The 20,747-nt window shown below is 41.2% G+C and overlaps 1 protein-coding gene across 2 annotated transcripts; it reads left to right on the top strand.

Moving 5' to 3' along the window:
* The first annotated feature begins 223 nt into the window (after nucleotides 1–223).
* On the top strand, nucleotides 224–20,511 carry trip11 (thyroid hormone receptor interactor 11). Of its 2 annotated transcripts, XM_035673466.1 has the most exons (21): nucleotides 224–476; nucleotides 3,370–3,446; nucleotides 4,340–4,450; nucleotides 4,852–5,154; nucleotides 5,685–5,753; nucleotides 6,360–6,525; nucleotides 6,693–7,019; nucleotides 7,175–7,215; nucleotides 7,339–7,437; nucleotides 7,802–8,005; nucleotides 8,151–11,192; nucleotides 11,288–11,428; nucleotides 11,727–11,920; nucleotides 13,121–13,284; nucleotides 13,497–13,600; nucleotides 13,685–13,784; nucleotides 15,118–15,199; nucleotides 15,718–15,832; nucleotides 17,812–17,934; nucleotides 18,727–18,871; nucleotides 19,013–20,511. In XM_035673466.1, exons 1-21 carry the CDS (start codon nucleotides 338–340, stop codon nucleotides 19,225–19,227), a joined length of 5,961 nt encoding a protein of 1,986 aa, XP_035529359.1. In that variant the 5' UTR covers nucleotides 224–337; the 3' UTR covers nucleotides 19,228–20,511. The 2 variants fall into 2 exon arrangements, with proteins under 2 accessions (XP_035529359.1, XP_035529360.1); XM_035673467.1 differs by lacking the exon at nucleotides 7,339–7,437.
* Nucleotides 20,512–20,747: the final 236 nt, after the last annotated feature.

Genomic DNA, 20,747 nt, shown 5'->3' with positions numbered 1-20,747 from the left:
TTTGGTCTTCCTCTCTGGTCCCCCCTCTAGTCCTCCTCTAGTCCTCCTCTAGTCCTCCTCTGGTCCTCCTCTGGTCCCCTCTCTGGTCCCCTCTCTGGTCCCCTCTCTGGTCCTCCTCTGGTCCTCCTCTGGTCCTCCTCTAGTCCCCCTCTCTGGTCCTCCTCTGGTCCTCCTCTAGTCCCCCTCTCTGGTCCTCCTCTGGTCCCCCTCTGTGGTCCTCCTCTAGTCCTCCTCTAGTCCCCCTCTCTGGTCCTCCTCTAGTCCTCTAGTCCCCCTCTCTGGTCCCCCTCTGGTCCTCCTCTGTTTTTGTTTTTGTTTGGTCCGTCTCCCCCTGAAGATGTCTTCGTGGCTGGGTGGACTGGGCTCCGGCCTCGGTCAGTCTCTGGGGCAGGTCGGTGGGAGTCTGTCCTCTTTCACCGGACAGATATCAAACTTTACCAAAGACATGTTACTGGAAGGGGTGGAAGAAGTAGGAGGTAAGTTTGGGTTTTGAAATAATCTCTTTGTCTCTTTGTCTGTAGCAGAGAGCGTGCACTTATTGATTTTTGTGTGATTGTAACCTACTTTAAATAAAGCACCTACAAATGATGCCTTTAGGGTCTCAAGTATTTGCCAACTAGTATAATAAAATAAAGATATTTTGATCGTAAAGCTAATTCAGCTGCCTCACAACGGACCAAAAATAAAGCCATGACACCGAGCAGTTCGACATTTCTTGCTGTAAAACTTCCATTAAGTGAAAAATAACTTAAAACTCTTTTGCTTGTGTTATCAAAAAGCATCCAGTAGCTGGAAAACACTATTTGTAAGACATTTATTTGTGGTGGCTGGTTGTTTACACACCGATTAGCAGGCCTTTAAATGAAACGATTGTGGTCTTTAGGAACGCTGTAAGATAAAGGAAGCCCGTTACACTCTGCAGGGAAAGAAACATTCACTCAATAACTTCTATAAACTGGAAGAACCTCAAAATATCTGACTTGTAACATATAAATAATGCTCAGTGTAGGCGTTGGTAGAAACGAGACACAACTTGCCAAAGTGAACAATACAACAACAATATAACCGTCCTGCGATGGATGAGACGTTCAGGAAAGGTTATAACGTCGTTAATGTTTTGTTTATACTGAGGTTTATTATACATTTTGTTCATCCCATTTATATCAATGAGTATAGATTCAATATTAGAAACGCTTCACAATACAAATCCTCCAAAATGACCGTAAAGCCGAATCGACACCAAACAATTACTACAAAACCTGAACTTTATAAACTTAAATAAGAGTAGATACGATATGTTTAATACCTTAATATATATATATTTATATATATTCTTAATATATTATATGTCTATTACGTAGATAGATAGATAGATAGATAGATAGATAGATACTTTAGTTATCCCGAGGGAAATTCAAGTGTTCAAGTATCCAGTAGCATACAAAATACAAAACATACATTAAACATACATTAAACATACATTAAACTAAAATTAAAGACCCTAACCTTAAGAATAGAATTAAAAATAAAATAAAAGATCAAATATATTATCGATAGACAGACAGATAGATACTTTATTTATCCCGAGGGAAAGTCAAGTATCCAGTAGCATACAAAATACAAAACATATTTAAAAAATGACAGTAAAGCCGAATCGACACCAAACAATTACTACAAACACTGAACATTTATAAACTTAAATAAGAGTAGATACGATATGTTTAATGCTACTAATTTTAATTATAAGCGTCAATTTTTTAAAGAGATCTAGCTCATTTAGTGAAATAAGTTACAAACTATTGAAATGATGATGTAATGGGCGGACAGTGTCCCAGTTTAAGAAAAAAAACGTGACCGTATTAAGCAGCTGACTCAAATAAAAGACCAAACTTTATGGAACTAATTCGTGATGCACTGGAAACTCCACCTTGAGTCTGTTTGAGTTTTGCACTCAAACCGTGTGGTTTAGGTTTGGGGCTGCCAGGCTGGTTTAAAGACCGTACAGTGTAATTTAAAGTATGTAGTGCCTTTTTTTAAATACTCTTCTTTTCCACAGCTTCCCTGCACTACATTTCAGTTGTATGATATGTGCAGTATGCGCTGCTGTGCTTCAGACTAACTGGAGAAACAGGATTATACTTAATTCTCTGTTAAACACAGGGGAGTGTACTGCTCGATCCCACGTTTTGCTGTCAGTGTCACTTTATAGCACCAGAGATTGAAGACCTCTTGCTTGGATCAGCAAGTGTTCAGGTGCTTTTAAAGGATGCACAAAAACACTTTAATCTGCTTTAACTGGCTCCCTGTTTATTCTGTTTATCCTCATGCATGTGCAGCTGTCTGTAGCATAATCTATCTAGTCTAACAACACAACATTTTTTACTTAAAGTTCAAAATAAAAGTCATTGGGGTGTAAACTCCAAAGCAAACATTCTCAGTCGATGCAGTCACTCCCACACTCATTGTCAGTGGAGCTTGATGTTAACACAGATTACAGGCTTCATTGTTTTGTTTCTTTTGTGCTCATGATCAAATCCAAAAAGTTAAGTAATCTTCCCCTTTGAAGTGTTGATGCCTGATTCTGAATTCAACAGTACAGTAGGTCACGGATTATCTTAGATTGATGTTACCACCAGGTCCAGACCTTCAGTCAAGTATTTTCTGAATTTTGGTGCTTCTACCAAACGTTTTCCATCACATTTAGCCAATTTAACCCCAAACTACCATCAGTCTGAAGCAAACAGACGGCGAGTGATAACGCATTGACGCAAAGAGAACTTTGGCCACAGATCTCCAACTCACAGCTCCAGTCAAAAACCAAAAGTATGAATTCTTATCACTGAGCAGGGAGCGCCGGGCCAGCTGTAAAGCATTCTGCGCGCCAGGCCTTGAATCCATCTTTTTGAAAGTATTTTTTTATATATATATATAAAGAGAGGATATTAACTGGAGACTGGATTTGCCTGAAGGATTCAGTTTGTGTAGTAATGAATGTTATGTGTTGGCTGAGTTTCTTCCAGCTGTTAAGATCACATTGCAAGGCGATCTCTAGAAATGTTGGCCTGCTCAGCTATGCATGTTTGTTTGTCATGTGAGCCGGGTTAAGCAGATCTGTGTGCGAGTGTGTGACTAAGATAGAGGAGGGAAAAAATGTCACCAGTCAGTGTCTCTTGAATGTGCTGCGTGCCGTAGTATATAAACTTGAAAAACACAAGAAAGCTAAATAAAAACAATCCTTTATATTTGACATTTAGCTACTCTTGTCAGTTGTGCTTAAATCTAATTCTGGCTGCCAGATTTTACATTGATTTATGAATAATTATGACTTATCATTATGTGTTGAATGCGATTTATTCCATGTAACTGCAGATGCCGCCACAGAACTGCAGGTGTCCAATTCCAGGTTGGCTGAAGTCGAGGCTGCATTTGCAACTCAGAAATCTGAGGTGAGATTCTTTGTTCATTAACTCAGAGTCGAGGGGTAAAACTATACGCCTTTCTCACCATGGGCTTTTCTGACTTGCCATAGCAGGAAAAACACAGGTGTAACTAATAACATTAAACATGGATTTGTTCCACTGAAGTGTCCCAGTAAGGCAGCACACATCAGGGCCTTGAAATGGACTAAATGGAACAAATGAAATGCACTGCAGCCATTTTCAATGTTAGTATAGACTGAAGTCAAATGTCTCCTGTAAGAAAGGCATATAAACCCCAGCTTCAGGTTTGTATGGTGTAGATCTTCAGTAGTTCCTGTGTGGCTCAATGGTGGAAGTGTAATCGCTGTATAAAATGCGTATCACATCTGTGCTATAAAATCCTGTTGTTTAGTGAATAAGGAGATCACTGGACAGAAGTTTCTTTCTTCAAATCCTGTTAAAAGACCAAAACCAAGAATGAATTGCACTGTCTTTGTAAACAAAGCTTCATATATTCTGTTTTTCTGCACCACAGATCTCTATTGTTGTCCAATACTGTTAAAAACACATCAGTTAAACACACTGTTGCTCTGTAGGTTGACATATTGCTTCATTACCATGAACACACACACTGTAGTTTATTTTTAGTCAGTCCCATATACACCATCCTGCTATAAATACTCACTAGAATAAAAATAGTCCAAATGTGCTATATACCGTTTTTTGAGTAACATTTGCTAAAAGCTACAGTGCCGGTGTAGAGCACTGTATTATTAAGCATCCATCAAGCTTTAGTGCCCTTCAGCCTCTCTCTGACCATGACTTCTGACCACCTTCCTGTAAAGGGGAGAACAAAAATGTTAATTTCCTGCATATTTCCCTGTTTTTGATTTCCTCCCTTCTCTCTCTTTTTGTTGCAGTATGACAGATTAAAAAAGCTCCATGCAGAGCTCGAGGAGAAACTGGAGGCCTCAGAGATCCAGATTAAAGGACAGTCAGCGGAGTACAGAACCCTTCTGCAACAGAAAGATGTGTGTACATTTGTTTTTATTTATAAAGAAATTTCATTATATTAAGAGTGAAAAAGGTAAAAACTTGTGTATCTTAGAAATCATATGCCTTAGATAATTAAATGTCTCTAATCTGTAATAAACACATCCATTTAATTTGTGTACACTAATTTAGGACATTAACTTTAAATTGTGTTATTGAATGAGTGCATGCACCTACACACAGTTTAAAGGTAGCCTGGATGATAACAGACAGCAAGTTTTAACCATTTTGTATTATAGTTTGCTCTATCACTATGTATCTTGGGTAATCATATATAGAAATCTTTGTCAGACAAGGTCTTGTTAAGAACGAATATGGACATGAAACTCATGGAAGTGCTTTATAAAAGGGTTTTAATGTTTGTTTGTCTTCCGCCCAGGTGGAGATCAGTCACCTGAAAGCTCGGCAGAGTGGACTCCAGGAAGAAGTCCAGAAGCTGCAGCATTCGGCTCAGTCTGCCTCCGTCGGCACCGCGTTGCTGCCAATCACCACTACTTCCTCGACCACTACCTCCTCTTCTGCTTCCTCTTTCATGTCCCGTCCCTCAGGGTCCCACCAAGGCTTCCATGGCGACGAAATGGACCTCAGCGATGTCATCTGGTCGCAGCAGGAGATCAACCGGCTGTCGACAGAAGTCATGCGTCTGGAGGCAGAGGTGGCCCACTGGAGGCGGATGTCTCAGGTAATGGTGATGACAGTTTGATGATCTAGCAGGACAGATGGTTTCTGGTACAGGAACCTGGGTCATCTAAGTGAAGGAACAGTTTCGAAAATACACTTATTCACTTTCTTGCCAAGAGTTAGATAAGAAGATTGATACCCCTTCTGTATTTATGGTTAGCTTATCTTAGCACAAAGGCTGGAAACAGGGGAAACAGCCAACTTGTGTCGGTCCAAAGGAAACAAAATCTGTCTACCTTCACTTCTATAGTTCAATAATTAACACAGTATTTTATTTATAAAATCTGATGTGTAAAATGACAATTTGTGGTTTTATAGGGAGTATGTGCGGATATTTATTTGCAGTTAAGTCCATAGTCCATAAACTGCTGGAAAATCCCAACTTTTTGTTTGTTTGGATTCAACAAATCATCTTTCTAGCAAACCAAGCAAGTTAAAAACAAATGCCAAGAACAGGAAATTAAGTAAACTTTATTCTATTTATATCACAGAGGAGGTCACATACTTATTTTTTTTTTCTTTTTATTTCAGGCATCGACAGCGGCAGGAGCTGGTAATGGTGACCAGGGTGACATTCTCAAACTTCAAAGAACTATTAAGGTATGTTTTTCGTTGTTAATAAAAGTAATACATAATATTTATATATTTTATGGTAGAATTTAAATCTTAAACTTGCTATAATCAATATTGTATATTAACAATTGATTGACAATGTGTGTGTTCATGGGGTTGCCCGCATTACCCCGCTCTGAGGTTTTTTAACTCTATGGAAGCTCAGTATCAGTTTATTGTTTTGGTTGTACAGCCAGCATCTTTACTGCTTCACCACTTTCATCAGCATCATTTCCAGTCAGCAGCAGGCTGTTGTTTTCAGTAAAGTAGCTTAGACACAGTTAGTAACTAGTTGGTGAACATAGTGGAGCTTTTAGCAGTTAAATAGCCAGTTATTTCCACAAGAGACCAAAACAGAGCTAAACAAGAGAGAGAATATTGGACTTAAAGGTGGCCAGAAACACGACCTGATGCTAACAGATGCTAATGTTGATCTGCTCAATGTGTAAATAAACAACTGTTTGCTAAGTAGAATTTGTTTTTAATGATAATAAATTAAATATATTAAAGCTTTAAGTTATTTATGACAACAACTTGCACAGACTAAAGTGACACTGAGACTCTAACCTTGACTTTGTTGTTGCTTTGGAACAGGAGTTGCGAGAGGAGATGAGTCGTGAGGTGGATGAACACCAGCATGAACTGACTGCTCTGCAGGACGCCCAGCGACAGAAGATGGCCGACATCACACGGCGACATAGAGACGAGTTAGCAGAGTACGAGGAGAGGATAGAGGAGCTGGAGGAACAGATGCAGAGTGGTTAGCCTAACTTTGGAATTTACAATTTACTGTGGAAATGACTTTAATACCAAAAATGTTAAGATGTTTTATATTTCCACAAAGGTCAGCTGTAACCAAAATTGGTTAGTACTGTAATTGGGACAAGTCCTCAAAATGAACTCCCTCCTCTAAATCCTTCTCTCCAGGTGGTGGACAAGCCACTTCCACATCAGATGCCTCCAAGCTGCTTGAACTCCAGAAAACCATAAGCTCCCTGCAGGAAGCAGCAGATGAGCGGGAGAAGCAGCTGACCGAGCTGTCTGCCAGGCTGGAGGAGGCACAGAGGAAACAGGCCTCGCTGCAGCTGGAGAAAGATGACGCCCAGGAAGAAAACGCTGGGCTGCTGCAGAACTACACACGGCTGCAGGCCTCCGTTGTCGAGCTTCAGACACGAGTGCAAGAGCAGGAGGGGAAGGCTCTGCAGAAAGCCCAGCTAGACCACGAGATCCAAGAGTTGAAAAACAACCTTGCAGGTATACCGTCATTCTTTTGATTCATGTTGAATACATCTACTGAATACTTCTGTAACCTCGAATCAATATTGCACAGAATATTGTCACAGACTCCCTACTGACAGCCATAGTTTGTTTTCCTTCATAATTAACCATATTAAAATTGTACTTTCCAGCTTCGGAAAAAGAAATAGAGAGATTAAACCGCCTGGCTGAGGTAAGTTTGAATATAAACCATTAGCTATCCATCATGTTCAATCTTTATAATGCATGTATTGACAGGTTTTTTATGATTTAACCCTCCAGTTTAATGACTTCTTTACCTTTTTTTAATAATTAGGCAGAACCAAAGGGAGAAGTTGAGCATGCAGACATCTTAGAACTGAACACTATTATTGGGACGTTGAGACAAGAAAAGGAAGTCCTAGAACAAGAAAAGGTTTGCTTATCGGATGCAATCTGATTATTTTAACCAAAGACTGCTAAGTATATGTAATGGTTTTATTGATACAATCACTATGTGTCTGTACGCACTTTTTTAAGGTAAATGTGTTGCTTGTGACATATACAGCAACAATATATAATGTAGTCATAATTTCTTTTGGTCAAATTTTTTTTTGTTATAGTAAGACAAAAAGTCAGAACTTCAGAGTAGCACATTTTAAGTTAACTTACATTTACTGGTTTCTAATGTAATGTGATATAAAAAGTGCACAGTCTTATAACTGAAAATTGATAACTATGGGCTTATATCCAAACATCCTGAAGTGTAATTCTTGATTTTTGTGGTTTTCTTTTCACAGCTTAATCTGCATGAAAGACTAAAGATGGCAGAGGAACAAAGAGTTAGCAATAATGAGGCTGAGTCTGGTGACTCTGAGTCACTGGAGGATCTAAAGACAGAGCTTGAGAGAAGAGAAAAGGCCCTGAGAAATACTGAGGAGGAACGGGACACCCTGATGTCTGAGCTGGAGGAACTAGACCGGCAAAACCAGGAAGCAACACAGGTCTGACTGACCAGTGGCCCACTTTCTTTGTTATTCTTATATGATAATAAGTTTGTTTGTACAGCATTTATCAAAATCAGCAATTACAAAGTGCTTTCAACTATTTATTGACTTTTGCTTTTGTTTCTACTGTTTCTGCCTCCAGCATATGATCTCAGTGAAGGAGCAGCTCACTGGACAGCTGAAGGAGGCCGAGGCAGAACTGACAAGATTGACTGCTGAGCTCAACACAACCAAAGACAAGAATGGGACACTGAAACAAGAGCTAGAGACCCAAAAAGAAAAAATTAGCCAGAGCGCTTTCACCCTTAACGACCTGCATATGGGCAAACAGCAGTTGGAAGCGACAGTGAAGGAGATGAAAGACAAACTGGGACATGCACAGGAGCAGAACAGGGAGGCACGTAGAGAAATCACAGAGCTAAAGAAGGCTTTGCATGAGCAAGAGGAGCAACTGTGTGTAGCCAAAGCAGAGCTTGGTCAGGCAGGGGATAGAGGAACTGAAGCACAGGGAACTGAAGAGAAGCTAGCAGGGAAGGAGAAAGAGTTATCTGACCTCAGGGCAGAACTGGATAAGATGAGGAACTCTCAGGAGAACGTGATGTCTGAGGACTATGAGTTGAAGATGGAGAACAGAAGGTTGAAGGCAGAGAGTGAGCAGGCTCTGGTAAAAGGTGAGGAACTAACCAAGCAGATGAAGGAAAGCCAAGCAGCCATGAACAGGACAGTACGTGAGAAGGACACTCGTATTGAAGCTCTGAAGTTAGAGAAAACACAACTAGAGGGTGAATTGAGGCAGGCTGAGAACACACTAGCAGAACAGGCCAAACAGTACCAGCAGACCATAGAGGAGTTGACTCGAGCCCGCTCCATGGATGCCTCCGCTTTACAGATGGAGCATGAGCGAGCCATCAAACTCAACCAGGAGAAAGACATGGAGATAGCTCAGCTGAAGAGAGACATTGAGCAGTTGGGCTCTGACCACAGAGACACCAATGAGATGCTTTCGATCACAGTTGCTGGACAGAAGCAGCTGACAGATTTGTTGCAGGAGAAAGATGTCTTCATGGAGACTATAAAACAAAATGCTTCTGATTTGCAGACGGAGATGGAGAACAGTATTACAGTCGTGACAAAGGAAGCTGGTGCTCTGAAACAGGCACTAGAGGAGAAGGATAAACAGTTGGGAGGTATGAAGGAAGAGAACAGTCATTTGAAAGAAGAGATTGACCGACTCAGGGATCAGCAGAGCAGACCTCAATCTCTGGCTGAGCCCAGGACCTTAGACATCATCACAGAGCTGGAGACAGAGATCACCCAGCTCAGGACCTCCAGGAATGGCCTGGAAGAGGAGGTCCAGGGTCTGAGAAGAACCATGGAAGAGCAGCAGGCATCTCTCCTTCTGTTGCAGCAGTCCCTCCAGGCTCAGCAGAGTGAGCTTGAGCAGGCTCACACTCGCAATCAACAGACAACACTCAACTATGACAGACTCATTCATGCCAGAGATGAAGAGATATCCCGCCTCCAACAGACAGTAGATCGATTTAGTGAGAGTCAAGGTCGTGCTGATTCCCCCCCTGTGCAGGGAGAGGTCATCCTGCAGGAGAAGACCCAGACTCTAAGTCAGGAGAACGGCAATGAGAAACACGACCTCTCTAAGGTAGAAATAGACAAACTTGTGAGAGGCATCAAGGAGAAAGAGACGGAGATCAGCCAGCTGAACGAAAAGAACCTCTCACTGACCAAACAGCTGGATCAGCTGGTGGTGTCTCGTGATGAAGTGGGCAAACTGTCCCAGATGATCCTGCAGAAGGATCTGGAGATCCAGGCGCTTCATGCCAGAGTGTCCATGGGTGTAGGTGGTGGGCACAGCCAGGATGTCATGTTCCTACAGCAACAGCTGCAGGCGTACGCTGTGGAGAGAGAGCAGGTGCTAGCCGTGCTCAATGAGAAGACCAGAGAGAACAGCCAGCTTCGCTCCGACTACCACCGTCTCATGGACATCATGGCAGGGAAGGAGGCTGCCCTGTTGAAGCTTCAACAGGAGAACCAACGCCTCTCCAACATGAGTGATCCATCAGGAAGCCAAGAGATGTTCAAGGAGACCATCCAGAACCTGTCTCGCATCATCAGGGAGAAGGACATAGAGATTGATGCGTTGACCCAGAAGTGCCAGACCCTAGTGACCGTCCTGCAGACCTCAGGAGGAGAATCCGGTGCTGGCTCCGGAGGTGTCAGCAGCAACCAATTTGAAGAGCTGCTGCAGGAGAGAGACACACTGAAACAGCAGGTGAAGAAGATAGAGGAGTGGAAACAGCAGGTGATCACCACAGTCAAGAACATGCAGCATGAGTCGGCTCAGCTGCAGGAGGAACTGATCAAACTACAGGGTCAGGTCTCTGCGGACAGCGACTGCAGCTCCAAGCTGACGGTGGACTACACTCGACTGATCCAGAGCTACGAGCTGAAGGAAAGGAGGCTGGGAAGTCTGAGTCAGGAACTTGCTCAGGTCCAGCAGACCATCACCCAGCTCAGCACCACCAAGGACGTCCTGTTTGGTAAACTAGACAGTGTAGCACAAACCCCTGAAGTCGTAGCTGCTCAGTCTAGTGCACCTTCTCTCACAGCTGTTGCTCCAAGCCACCAGACGTTGCCGACAGAAAACATTGAGCAACTGCAGGAAGAGCTTGTACGATTGCAAGCTCAGTTAGCTGAGAGGGAAAACATGATCAGGACTATTCAGGAGAACAACCACCGGCTTTCCAACTCAGCATCTGCCTCAGAGAGCGAGCAGAGAAGTCAGGCTGAGGAGACTCGGCAGGTCAGAGAGAGGCTGGATGCCCTGCAAAGGTCCGTGAGGGAGAAAGACCTGCTCATCAAAACCAAAGGCGACCAGCTAAATCAGGTCAGTGAGTCTCTACGTAACCGCGAGAACGACAACGAGGTGCTGAAGCAGGCCGTGACCAACCTGAAAGAGCGTGCTCTAATTCTGGAAATGGACGGGAGGAAGCTGAAGGAGGAGAACGAGCTGATAGCTACACGCTCTCGAGAAAAAGAGTCGGAGTTCAGAGCGCTGCAGGAGACCAACATGCAGGTTTCCCTCCTGCTGAGAGAGAAGGAGTTTGAACTGAGCGCAGTGAGCGAGAAGGCTGCAACTGTGGAGAAGATGCTCAAGGACAAAGATCAGGTCAGTTGGAAACTAAGACTTTGGAGTTACTATTTTTATTGTTTTGTTACCATATAGTTACATGTATGATTTACTCTGTTGATGATGTGATGCAGGGTAAGACTGGTGAGCTGAATCAACTCCTGAATGAAATGAAGTCCATGCAGGAGAAAGCTGTGGCGTTCCAGCAGGAGAGGGATCGGGTGATGATGGCACTCAAGCAAAAACAAATGGAGACCACTGCAGTACAAACGGAGGTAGGAGGACAAATATTGTTCACCCTTCAATTTCAGCTGTGAAGGTCATCTGTGTTTGCTCATTCGGTGCAGGTTTAGACTTCTCTGCATACGTCTAGGAAAAATTGAATGATAGGTATAATAGATGTTTCACACAGTAAAACCACTGTTAGTTGTTGTCACGTAAACATGCTGTCATGAATCACGATGTCTACTGTCCACTATCCATCCATGTATGTAGAAACAATTACAGGTAATAAATCAAAGTTAATATAGTATTTTCATAGATGTTGTTGCAATATTTCTGTTTCCTTTACAGCTTCAGCATATGAGGGATAAAGAACAGCGTCTCAACTTGGAGCTGGAAAGGTTGCGTAATCACCTCTTGGAGATTGAGGACTCGTACACAAGAGAAGCCCTCGGTGCGGAGGACAGGGAGACGGAACTACGAAGGAGGGTGGCACTGCTGGAAGAGAAACTGGCCACGTCCTCGAGTGCTGTGGAGAATGCCAGGTTAGTTAAAAAATGTAAAAGATTTGGGCATCATATTTTCACCATGGTTTAGATATTGTACAGGATTTGTCCCAATTGAGAATAGAAATGCTTTAAAATAGGCGTCATGGTGTCTCAGTGAGGTGCACATTCCCTAAAAATAACAATACAAGATGCATTTCAGTTGTATTAGGTTTGTGTTTAAAATACACTTGTGTTATCACCCCCACCACACTGTTTATAGCGGCCCTGAGAACTGGTAGGATCATAAATGAATCATCAATGTTAATGTCAAGTGGTGCAGTTAAAGCTGTTTCCTCTATCTTTGCTCTGGTTTCCTCAGCCTTGACCTTAGCTCATCCTGACACAGTGGACCATATTTTAATGAACCATCTGAAAAAATAAGTTGGCATCAGTGATTTAGTAGTACTCGATGATTTAGTTCAGAACTGTCAGCTAGGTTTTTACTTTGTTGTGGTGGTAGAAGCCCCTGGTGGTGCCTGACTCTCTTGTGGGGTCCCTCAAGGCTCTATATTAGGTCGCCTGTTACTCTTCATTCAACTGCTTCCCCTGGGGCTTATCACAAAATTGTATTTCACTGTTGGACAGATGACATGCAGCGGTATGTGCCGATATAAAACGGTGATAGAGATGTGTCCTGAATTATATGTCTGATATTAAGTATTGGACCTCCAAAAATATCTTCCAATTTCATAATTATGAGTAAGAGATCTTTGATCTTTGCGATCCACTGGAGGTCCATTTATTTTACAATTGATTTTAAGATTTTTTTTTTTTTTTTTTTATAAAGCTGTCCAGGGTCAGGCTCCAGCTTACATCTGTGATTATTTAACATCCACTGAGGCAAATCTTTGTTTGGCAACCTCTGGAGGGCCTTACTAGGGTGAAAGGGCCTCTGCTGTCTGGATCTCAGACAGTCTGTTTCCCATTTTTGAATACCTCTTAAATGTAAATCATATCTTTTTCTCTTACTTTCATTTAAAGCCAAGGAGTTGCCGTTTTACAAATTCTGTCAAAAAGAAAAGAAATATAAATTTAGATTCAGCCTCTTTCTATCTGCTGTACTCAAATCTCTCTTGCAAAAGAAATCTTGATCTGAGAAAGAATGGAAATGAAACCTGATTATTTAAATAAACGTTAAACATAACAACATAAATAGATAGTCATTCCTCCCGTTTTTTACCGGCCCTCTGCCTCCAGCCAACAGGCCAGCATGCAGGTGGAGTCTCTGCAGGAGCAGTTGAGTGGAGCCGTGAAGCAGAGGGACGATGCGCTCGCCCATCTCAGAACCTCCCAGGAGCAGGTCAACCAGTATGCGGTGTCGCTCTCCAACCTGCAGATGGTGCTAGAGCAGTTTCAACAAGGCAAGTCAACCGCTTCAACTTTATTACTCTTCACATGTTCTATGCACACATGAAGACTCTGTTTGTCTAGTAGTATCTAGCATTTTGTCATTTTTGGGCCAACTTTTTTTCTAAAATCAGAGAACCTGATTGTAGTTGTGAAGCAGTTTGTGCCTGCAGACTGACAATGAAATTATCTATAATAATACTTTTATTGTGTCTTCCCCTATCAGAAGAGAAAGCCATGTACTCAGCAGAGCTTGAGAGGCACAAGAAGGAGAGGGATGAGTGGAGAAAAAAAGCTGTGCGGCTGGAAGACCAAGCATCTGCCCTCCAGGTAAACATCAGTGAATAACTGTGGAGAGAATACTATTATCGTATTTTTATATGACAGCCATAATAATAATTTTCTCTCTGTCAGATTAACCTTGATGAAGCCAACGCTGCTCTAGATTCAGCGTCTCGTCTCACCGATCAGCTCGATCTGAAGGAGGAGCAAATTGAGGAGCTGAAAAAACAAGGTGAGCTGCAGCTGAGTGTTTTCACCTGCCAACTTCTGCGCATGTCCCCTGTGGGTTTATAAAAGCAGTATAAGGGAATGATTAAAATATCAGATAAAACTCCTTATAAACTTCTGCAACAAAATAAAGGTATCTCCATGAGGTTGCAGTAAAATAAATGTCTTTTAAGATGTTTTACATCCACTGGACCACTCTTTAATGTTTATTTAAGATGCCTTCTTTTTCTGGCCAAGGCAGCGTTTGAACATCAACTTTGTTTTTCGACTACTTTTCTCCCAGGATCATATTTTTATGTTGTGTGCACATGTCTTTATCATAGTCTGTATAACAGAGCACAGACAACCCCGGAGTTAGGTTCTTTCGCATTATTCTTTGTGTCACACTCCGAAGACTTCACTCTTATCACTCTTAGACACAGTATGGCCATTACATCACAGCAAATTCTCAGACTGTTTCGTTTTCTTTCTGGCTGTTCAGACATTGTATTTGTTCAAACCTGATATGAGGCTATATGTTTGCTTTATGATTCAGTCTCCTATGGAAAATTTACATTGGATCTATTAATAGCTGGTTAGCTGTGAGACTGTTCTGGTTCACAGTCTCACCAATGAGAGGATAAAGTTGGCAGGTTTGTGCATCATAGACCCAGTTTGTGCTTCTCATGTATGAATACTAAATTCAAGCTATAGAACTAAGAATCTGATATGTTAAAAAAATAAATACCAGACTATCTTTGAAAAACATTTGCTGCTGTTCTGAAAGTGTTTCCAGATTCCTCAATGACTCCTTTAACCTTCTGGATGAAAAACTGTTCTCTTTGCTGCACAGTATAAAAGATTTTCTAGCACATTTCTCGAGTTAGAACTACATTTCCTTTCTAGATGGTTGGAAATGACATACTGTATGTCTTTTTATAACACACAAGCTAAATATTTTAATATAAAATATTGGGAAGTAACATCAACCATCTGGATAAAAAGATTTTTAACCCATTTGTCAGTTTTTTTTTTTCTGTAATAGGGGCCAGATATGCTGTATCCTCTGTCTTACTTTTCTATTGTTGCATATTTTGATCCAAAATAAAATTTTGCTTGTGTTTTAAAAAAAGAGCAACTTTAAATGGGTTAAAAAAGTTTAGAAGAGAGTCCTCTAACAGCAGTAAGTGTAGTTAAACGACTTTCTGGGTTATTCTAAGATCGTTTTCTGTGAGATCAAATGTTTAGGACTGTGACTTGAATGAAATATTAATACATGAACCAAGTACATGAACATTACTTCAAAATCCTAAAAAAGACCTCTCTTCACACTGTCTGTCTGTCTGTCTGTGTTACAGTGGATGTGAGACAGGAGATGTTGGAGGAGGCGCAGAGAAAACTGATGAACCTTCTGAACAGCACGGAAGGGAAGATCGACAAGTAAGTTCTGTGCTATCCGGGTTAAATTTCACATTCTTTTTTTCTTCTAAATGAGATTATGATTAAGAACTCATATGGTTTTTATTGAACGATCAGAAATCACTTAGCTCACTCTCCCACAGTTTTAAGGGATCGCAGAAAGTCACTGCAGTGTAAAAACGTGATAAGGTTTCATCTTTTAAAGTGTTATGACCCTTAGTGGATCACACCTGTGACTGCTGCAAACTCAGGCAGTTTGTCCAAGGAAAACCGTGTATCTCCAAATTTGGTGATTTGGAAATAGGTCTGTTCTAGCACGTGAAATATTTTCACAGGACAGCAATACATTCCTTCGTTCTGTATAGGCCTTGGATTGCTATGAATAAAGCCTGTATACCTCAGTTTCCCTGGAGAAACAAAAGTAAACAAATACTAAAATTGATACATTTAGGATTTTTTTTTTTCATGCAGCTGCATCAAAATGGGATTGAGATCTTTAGTTACATCATGCCATATTATTCATGTTGTTCTGTTTCCAGAGTCCTGATGCGTAACCTGTTCTTGGGATACTTCCACACACCTAAAACCAAGCGTGCCGATGTGCTGAGGCTCATGGGAAGTGTTCTGGGACTGAGCCGAGAAGACGTTGATAAGGTGAGAGATTCCTTGACTCATATTCAAAGATTTTCATTTTTTAGGCAGGAATTGGCATTAATAAAACAATGTTTGATTGCAGTATAATGGCATTAACAGTCAGTGAGCAATGTTCGTGGCATTGTGCCAGATTGGGAATAAGTGCATGACACATTCCCACACTAATAAATACAAGAATAGAGTCTCTGCCCTGAATCTGCTGTGTTGTGACACTCAAATGTGTTGTGTTGTGTATTTTAGTATCTTTGGTTGGGCACTCAGGGTGTATGTAAGCGTCCAACACAATTACTAATTGTACAATTACAAATACAGGTGGTGGACAAAACAATGGACAAATCACACGAAAAAGCAGTTTTACTTCGAAGTAACTGAATCACAATTACGCACAGCTGCAAAGTCTACTATTTAGCAGAAGAGCTCTTACTTAACGAGGTATCAGAGATTTATCGTTGGTGTACCAATTGCAAAAAATAACTGTCTAAAAAAGCATGACAGCATGGAAAAACTGGATAATAAACAATTAACATTATCTGCAGGATAAAGCTTGCTGACTGAGATGGACAAACAATTAACAAGACAGTTGCTAAACAGAGAAAACTGTTATGTGGCAAGTCCATGTCAAGTCTCAAGTCTTCATCTTAGTGACCTAGGTCTGACTCGAGGGAGTCTCAAGTGTTGCAAGTTCACATCTCCATTGGTAAATAATACAAAGTGTGCAGATTTACCAACAAAATAACATTCAACAAGATGAAGAGTCTACAGACACGCTAGCAGCTCTGTGAAGCTGATGGGAATGTCATTCGATTTGCAGGTGTTTGGTCATAAATCAAAGTACTGGATAAAATACGATTTTGACTGATATTTGCCCTAGATTTAAAAGTCAGAGGATCATCTAAGTGATTACAACTCATTCTGGGAGAAACATGAATGTGTGTACCAAATTTCATTGCAATCCATCCAAAAGTCATTGAGATACTTAACTTTTTTACTTAACAATTACTCTATTTACTCAAGTCAGAGTCAGAGTGACCTGGGGCAGTAACGGACCTTTCTCCACCTTCTGAAATGTTAAATTATTTAAACACGTCCTTACCGTCGACCCTGAAAGTCACTGTTCAGTGGTGACTTTTAACTCCAGAGCCCCTGAATGTCCTCTCAGAGCTGAGCTCTGAAAAAGCATTTCCTTATCCAAATCTTCTGGCAGGAACCCTCTGGGACTCCATCCAATGATTCCAAAGTATATTACCCAACACTCTTAAAGGAAAACAGATACAGGATGAGGGGCAAATGCGATTACAACTACAATTACAGACCCATTTTTATTGTGTTGGAGGTCATTCCACTTTTTTCATCTCTCCCTCATCTCCTGTTAATGCTATTTAAATTTTCCACTCAACTCGTGTTTACGGCAGCCAAGAGTCCCACAAAACCAGCCGACTTTTTGGAATCGGCCTCAATGGAGCAGCAAGTATCCCCCTTCTGTTCCCTTTTTAGCCCAAAGCTGTGATCCATACACTCTATATATGGGTCCATATAGCTGAATCCTGCGAGACAGAGGATGATTAGTGTGTGAATGACATGAACGACAAAGCCACAACTCCCTTCTAGGAGTGTGGGCTGTCAGCAAAGAATCAGAGTGCCTGTATATAAGCTTAACTAGTGAGTGGGTCCACAAAATAATTTTCCAGAAAGTGGTGGCAGGCAGAAAGGAAACTACGGGCAATTAAAACTGAAATAATCTGACCACATCTTTGAAAACAGAAGAAAATCTACTCTTCAAAAATAGCCTGAATAAAAAGTATAAGACTTTAACGTTTATGTACCAGCACTGTTCATCCCTTTGCTTTGTTAAATAAGGGTTAATAACTTCTTTTTTGTGCTTGATCGTAAAATATCATGTGTCTGTGATGATTCATAGACTTCATTCCTTCTAAGAATCTAATGGTATTTGTCTACTCTTCCTTACCTCCCCTCTGCAGATGTTGGAGGACGACGGACAGCATGGTGTTACTGGATGGATGTCAAGCTGGCTGGGAGGCAGAGGAGCACAAAGTGTCCCAAACACTCCCCAAAGGCCCACCAGTGGTCAGGGGTTCAACTCGGTAAGATAGATAGTTAGATAGATAGATGGATACTTTATTTATCGCGTGGGAAATTCAAGTATCCAGTAGCATACAAAACATACATTACATACATTAAACATACATTAAAATAAAAAATAAAAAAATAAACGTCACATTAAGTTATTTTAACACAGTTTATATTTTTTACCCTAACCGATCACAGAGCAGTGCACATGTAACAGGTTTTATAATGAACAACAGTTCCCAGGACTGTCGTTTATCACAAGGCTCACAAGGCACACAAGACGTGGCATCAGCATAAGTTCCGTGCAATTGTAGAGAAACAACACATTTTTCCACTGAAAAGAGGAGAAGAGAGCGTGATATCTGCAAAATTACAAAAGACATTAATTCAATTCTCATGAAATAAATAAATGCCAAATACAGTCCCTCTAAAAAATAACATCAATCCCCACAGACCTTCAACTGAGAAACAAAGCATTCACAATGTCTATCTCACATACATGCTCTCTGTGCCTATGTTACACCACAGTTACACAATGCTCCATGATGGCCAACGTGGTCTCAACAGTACATTTAAGCATTGCGAGTTACACAACAGCCCTGCCACCCTCATGCTCTGACAAACTCCTCTTCTAATTAGCAAAAAAAGCTACCTACCTATTTATGGCAGCAGAGTAAAGAGTTCTTGAGCAAGATTCCTTCCCAGGATGCAATTCTGAATCTAACTCTTCATTTTTGACTCCCTATTTAGGGTGTAAAGCAGAATTTCCTTGCTAAAATATCTCTATGTAATATCTTTTGTTTCAGTCCTTCTCAGAGATGTTTGTAAAGTTCCTGGAGATTGAGTCGACCCCTTCGCTGCCTGCAGCAAAGCTTTCAGCCCATGACATCAAGACTCTGAGCGCTCCGCCTCCGCGAAGATCCAGCGGTGCTTCTTCCGGCACCACTGCAGGTAAATAACCCCTCTGGGAATAACCGCCGCCTGGATGTTTCTTTCTCTCGTGTGCTTAATCCGTCATGTGAGACGATGGCGTTCTTCCTCCAACATCCCCAAACACAAACCTTATTTAAATCTGAGCCTCTCTCTTCACAGGAGCTGCAGCAGTCAGCAAGCGAGCCGGCGATTCCAATCCTTTCCTGGCCCCTCGTTCCGCTGCAGTGCCCCTGCTGGCTGGTTCCAGCTCTGGCGGCTCAGGAGGGCACCTGCTGATGAAGCCCATCTCAGATGCCCTGCCCACCTTCACACCTGTGCCGGTCTCAGCTGAGGCCAGTGCTGGAGCTGTGCTCAAAGACTTGTTAAAGCAGTGATTGGTCCCATGATGCGTGTCAGATAGATATCTTAATTCAACATGAGTTTTACACTACAAAGACTGAGATATTTGAGCAGTTCTGCTACTTATTGCTGCTCTTTTTTGTTATTTCCTAAATAATCAGAGAACTCATAAAAAGCTAATATTCCCTTTTTTTCGGAGGGGATTGGAACTAAAAAGATTTTTTCAGACTCAGTTTTACTTGCAATTATTGTTCTATGCAACAGTCTCCCTTTACACACCAGTAAAAGTGTTTCCCGCTGAGCATTATTGTTAACCCACAAGTTGAAAATGATCAATTTAGTGACTCCACATGCAAAAATGATGCAGGAAGAGAATATTTTCAAGTTGTGGGTCATAGAAACTGTCCTTCTGATTACGTCTTACATTTTGAAATTTTTTTTTTTTATTCATCGCACCAGATCTGAACACAAGTGACCTTGTAAACTCATTGTGTGCGGTTCGATACATGTGGGTTGAGTTAATCATCACCTCCGTTGCAAGAGGAAACATGTCCTTCAGTTTTCATCATTAGACTTGTATTGAACAACTCTTCTTGTCTTCTGAGTCTTTTTTCCCTTTCAACAATGCAGTGAATTGTTTCTGATCCAGGACTTGCCTAAAAACTCTCTGGCAGCAGTGGCCTGTGTAGAGATTTATGTGGTTCAGTACATCTGTTAAAACCATAAAGACATTTTTGCTAAATCTTGTCTTTTCCAGACGGCCAGACTGTGATATGCAACAAGCATTGTAATTATGGCTGTAACTGCGGACTGTGGTTGATCAGAGGCTTGAGACTGCTCTTATGTTAAGTACAGTACTATTATATAGTTATATATATGTAAATGGGTGGCGTTTTTCCTATTTATGGGCACTAAGGAAGTTTTGGAAGTTAAGTGCCTGCGTTTTTTGCTAATTAGATGAGTTGTATAATCAGGATTGTAAATGGTTAATATAAATATATATATTTACAAAATGTAAAAACTGCACATTTAAAAAGTTTTAGCTGACCAGAGCTGGCCAGCTTGTAACTGAGCTGCTCTACATTTTTGTATAGACATCAATCAGCCGCTGCAGAAGGAATGTTACAGGGTTTCTCCAGGTGTATTGATAAAATGTATAAAATGTAAATCCTCACTGTAAAAGAATTTTTTGTAGATGTAAAATCTGAAGAGTTGTCAAAAAAGGAGTTGGATTACCTTGAACTTGGATGATCTTTAATGAGGCTGATACCTGTGACTTAATTGGAATTTCAAATCAAATAAAGGTACTGCTGACCCTTTCCTGCTGTGCATTTTGTCTTCTTTCTTTTTTTTTTCCACTAACGCACATTCATGTAAACCAGATGTTTCTACTACAGCGTGGATAGCTTGCCTTGGCTGCTCCAGATGTGCAGTGTCATTCAGCTGTACGAGAAGGAGTCGTGTGGGACTGGAGGAGGGTGGGGGGGCTGTTAATATCTTTTGAAAACAGTCACTCACTGTGTATGTTTTATGCCTTTTATGCCCCCCCCCCCCC

The sequence above is a fragment of the Morone saxatilis genome, unplaced genomic scaffold (assembly GCF_004916995.1).
Source record: "Morone saxatilis isolate NCDOM2014 unplaced genomic scaffold, NCSU_SB_2.0 Contig3, whole genome shotgun sequence".
Taxonomy (NCBI): Eukaryota; Metazoa; Chordata; class Actinopteri; family Moronidae; genus Morone; species Morone saxatilis.
This window is presented reverse-complemented; position numbering and strand designations above follow the sequence as displayed.

Coding starts and splice junctions, on each gene's coding strand:
- trip11 (XM_035673466.1), top strand. CDS start 338: ATGTCTTCGTGGCTGGGTGGACTGGGCTCCGGCCTCGGTCAGTCTCTG. Junction 6,526..6,692: donor GGAGGAACAGATGCAGAGTG/GTTAGCCTAACT, acceptor CCTTCTCTCCAG/GTGGTGGACAAGCCACTTCC. Junction 15,833..17,811: donor GCCGAGAAGACGTTGATAAG/GTGAGAGATTCC, acceptor TCCCCTCTGCAG/ATGTTGGAGGACGACGGACA.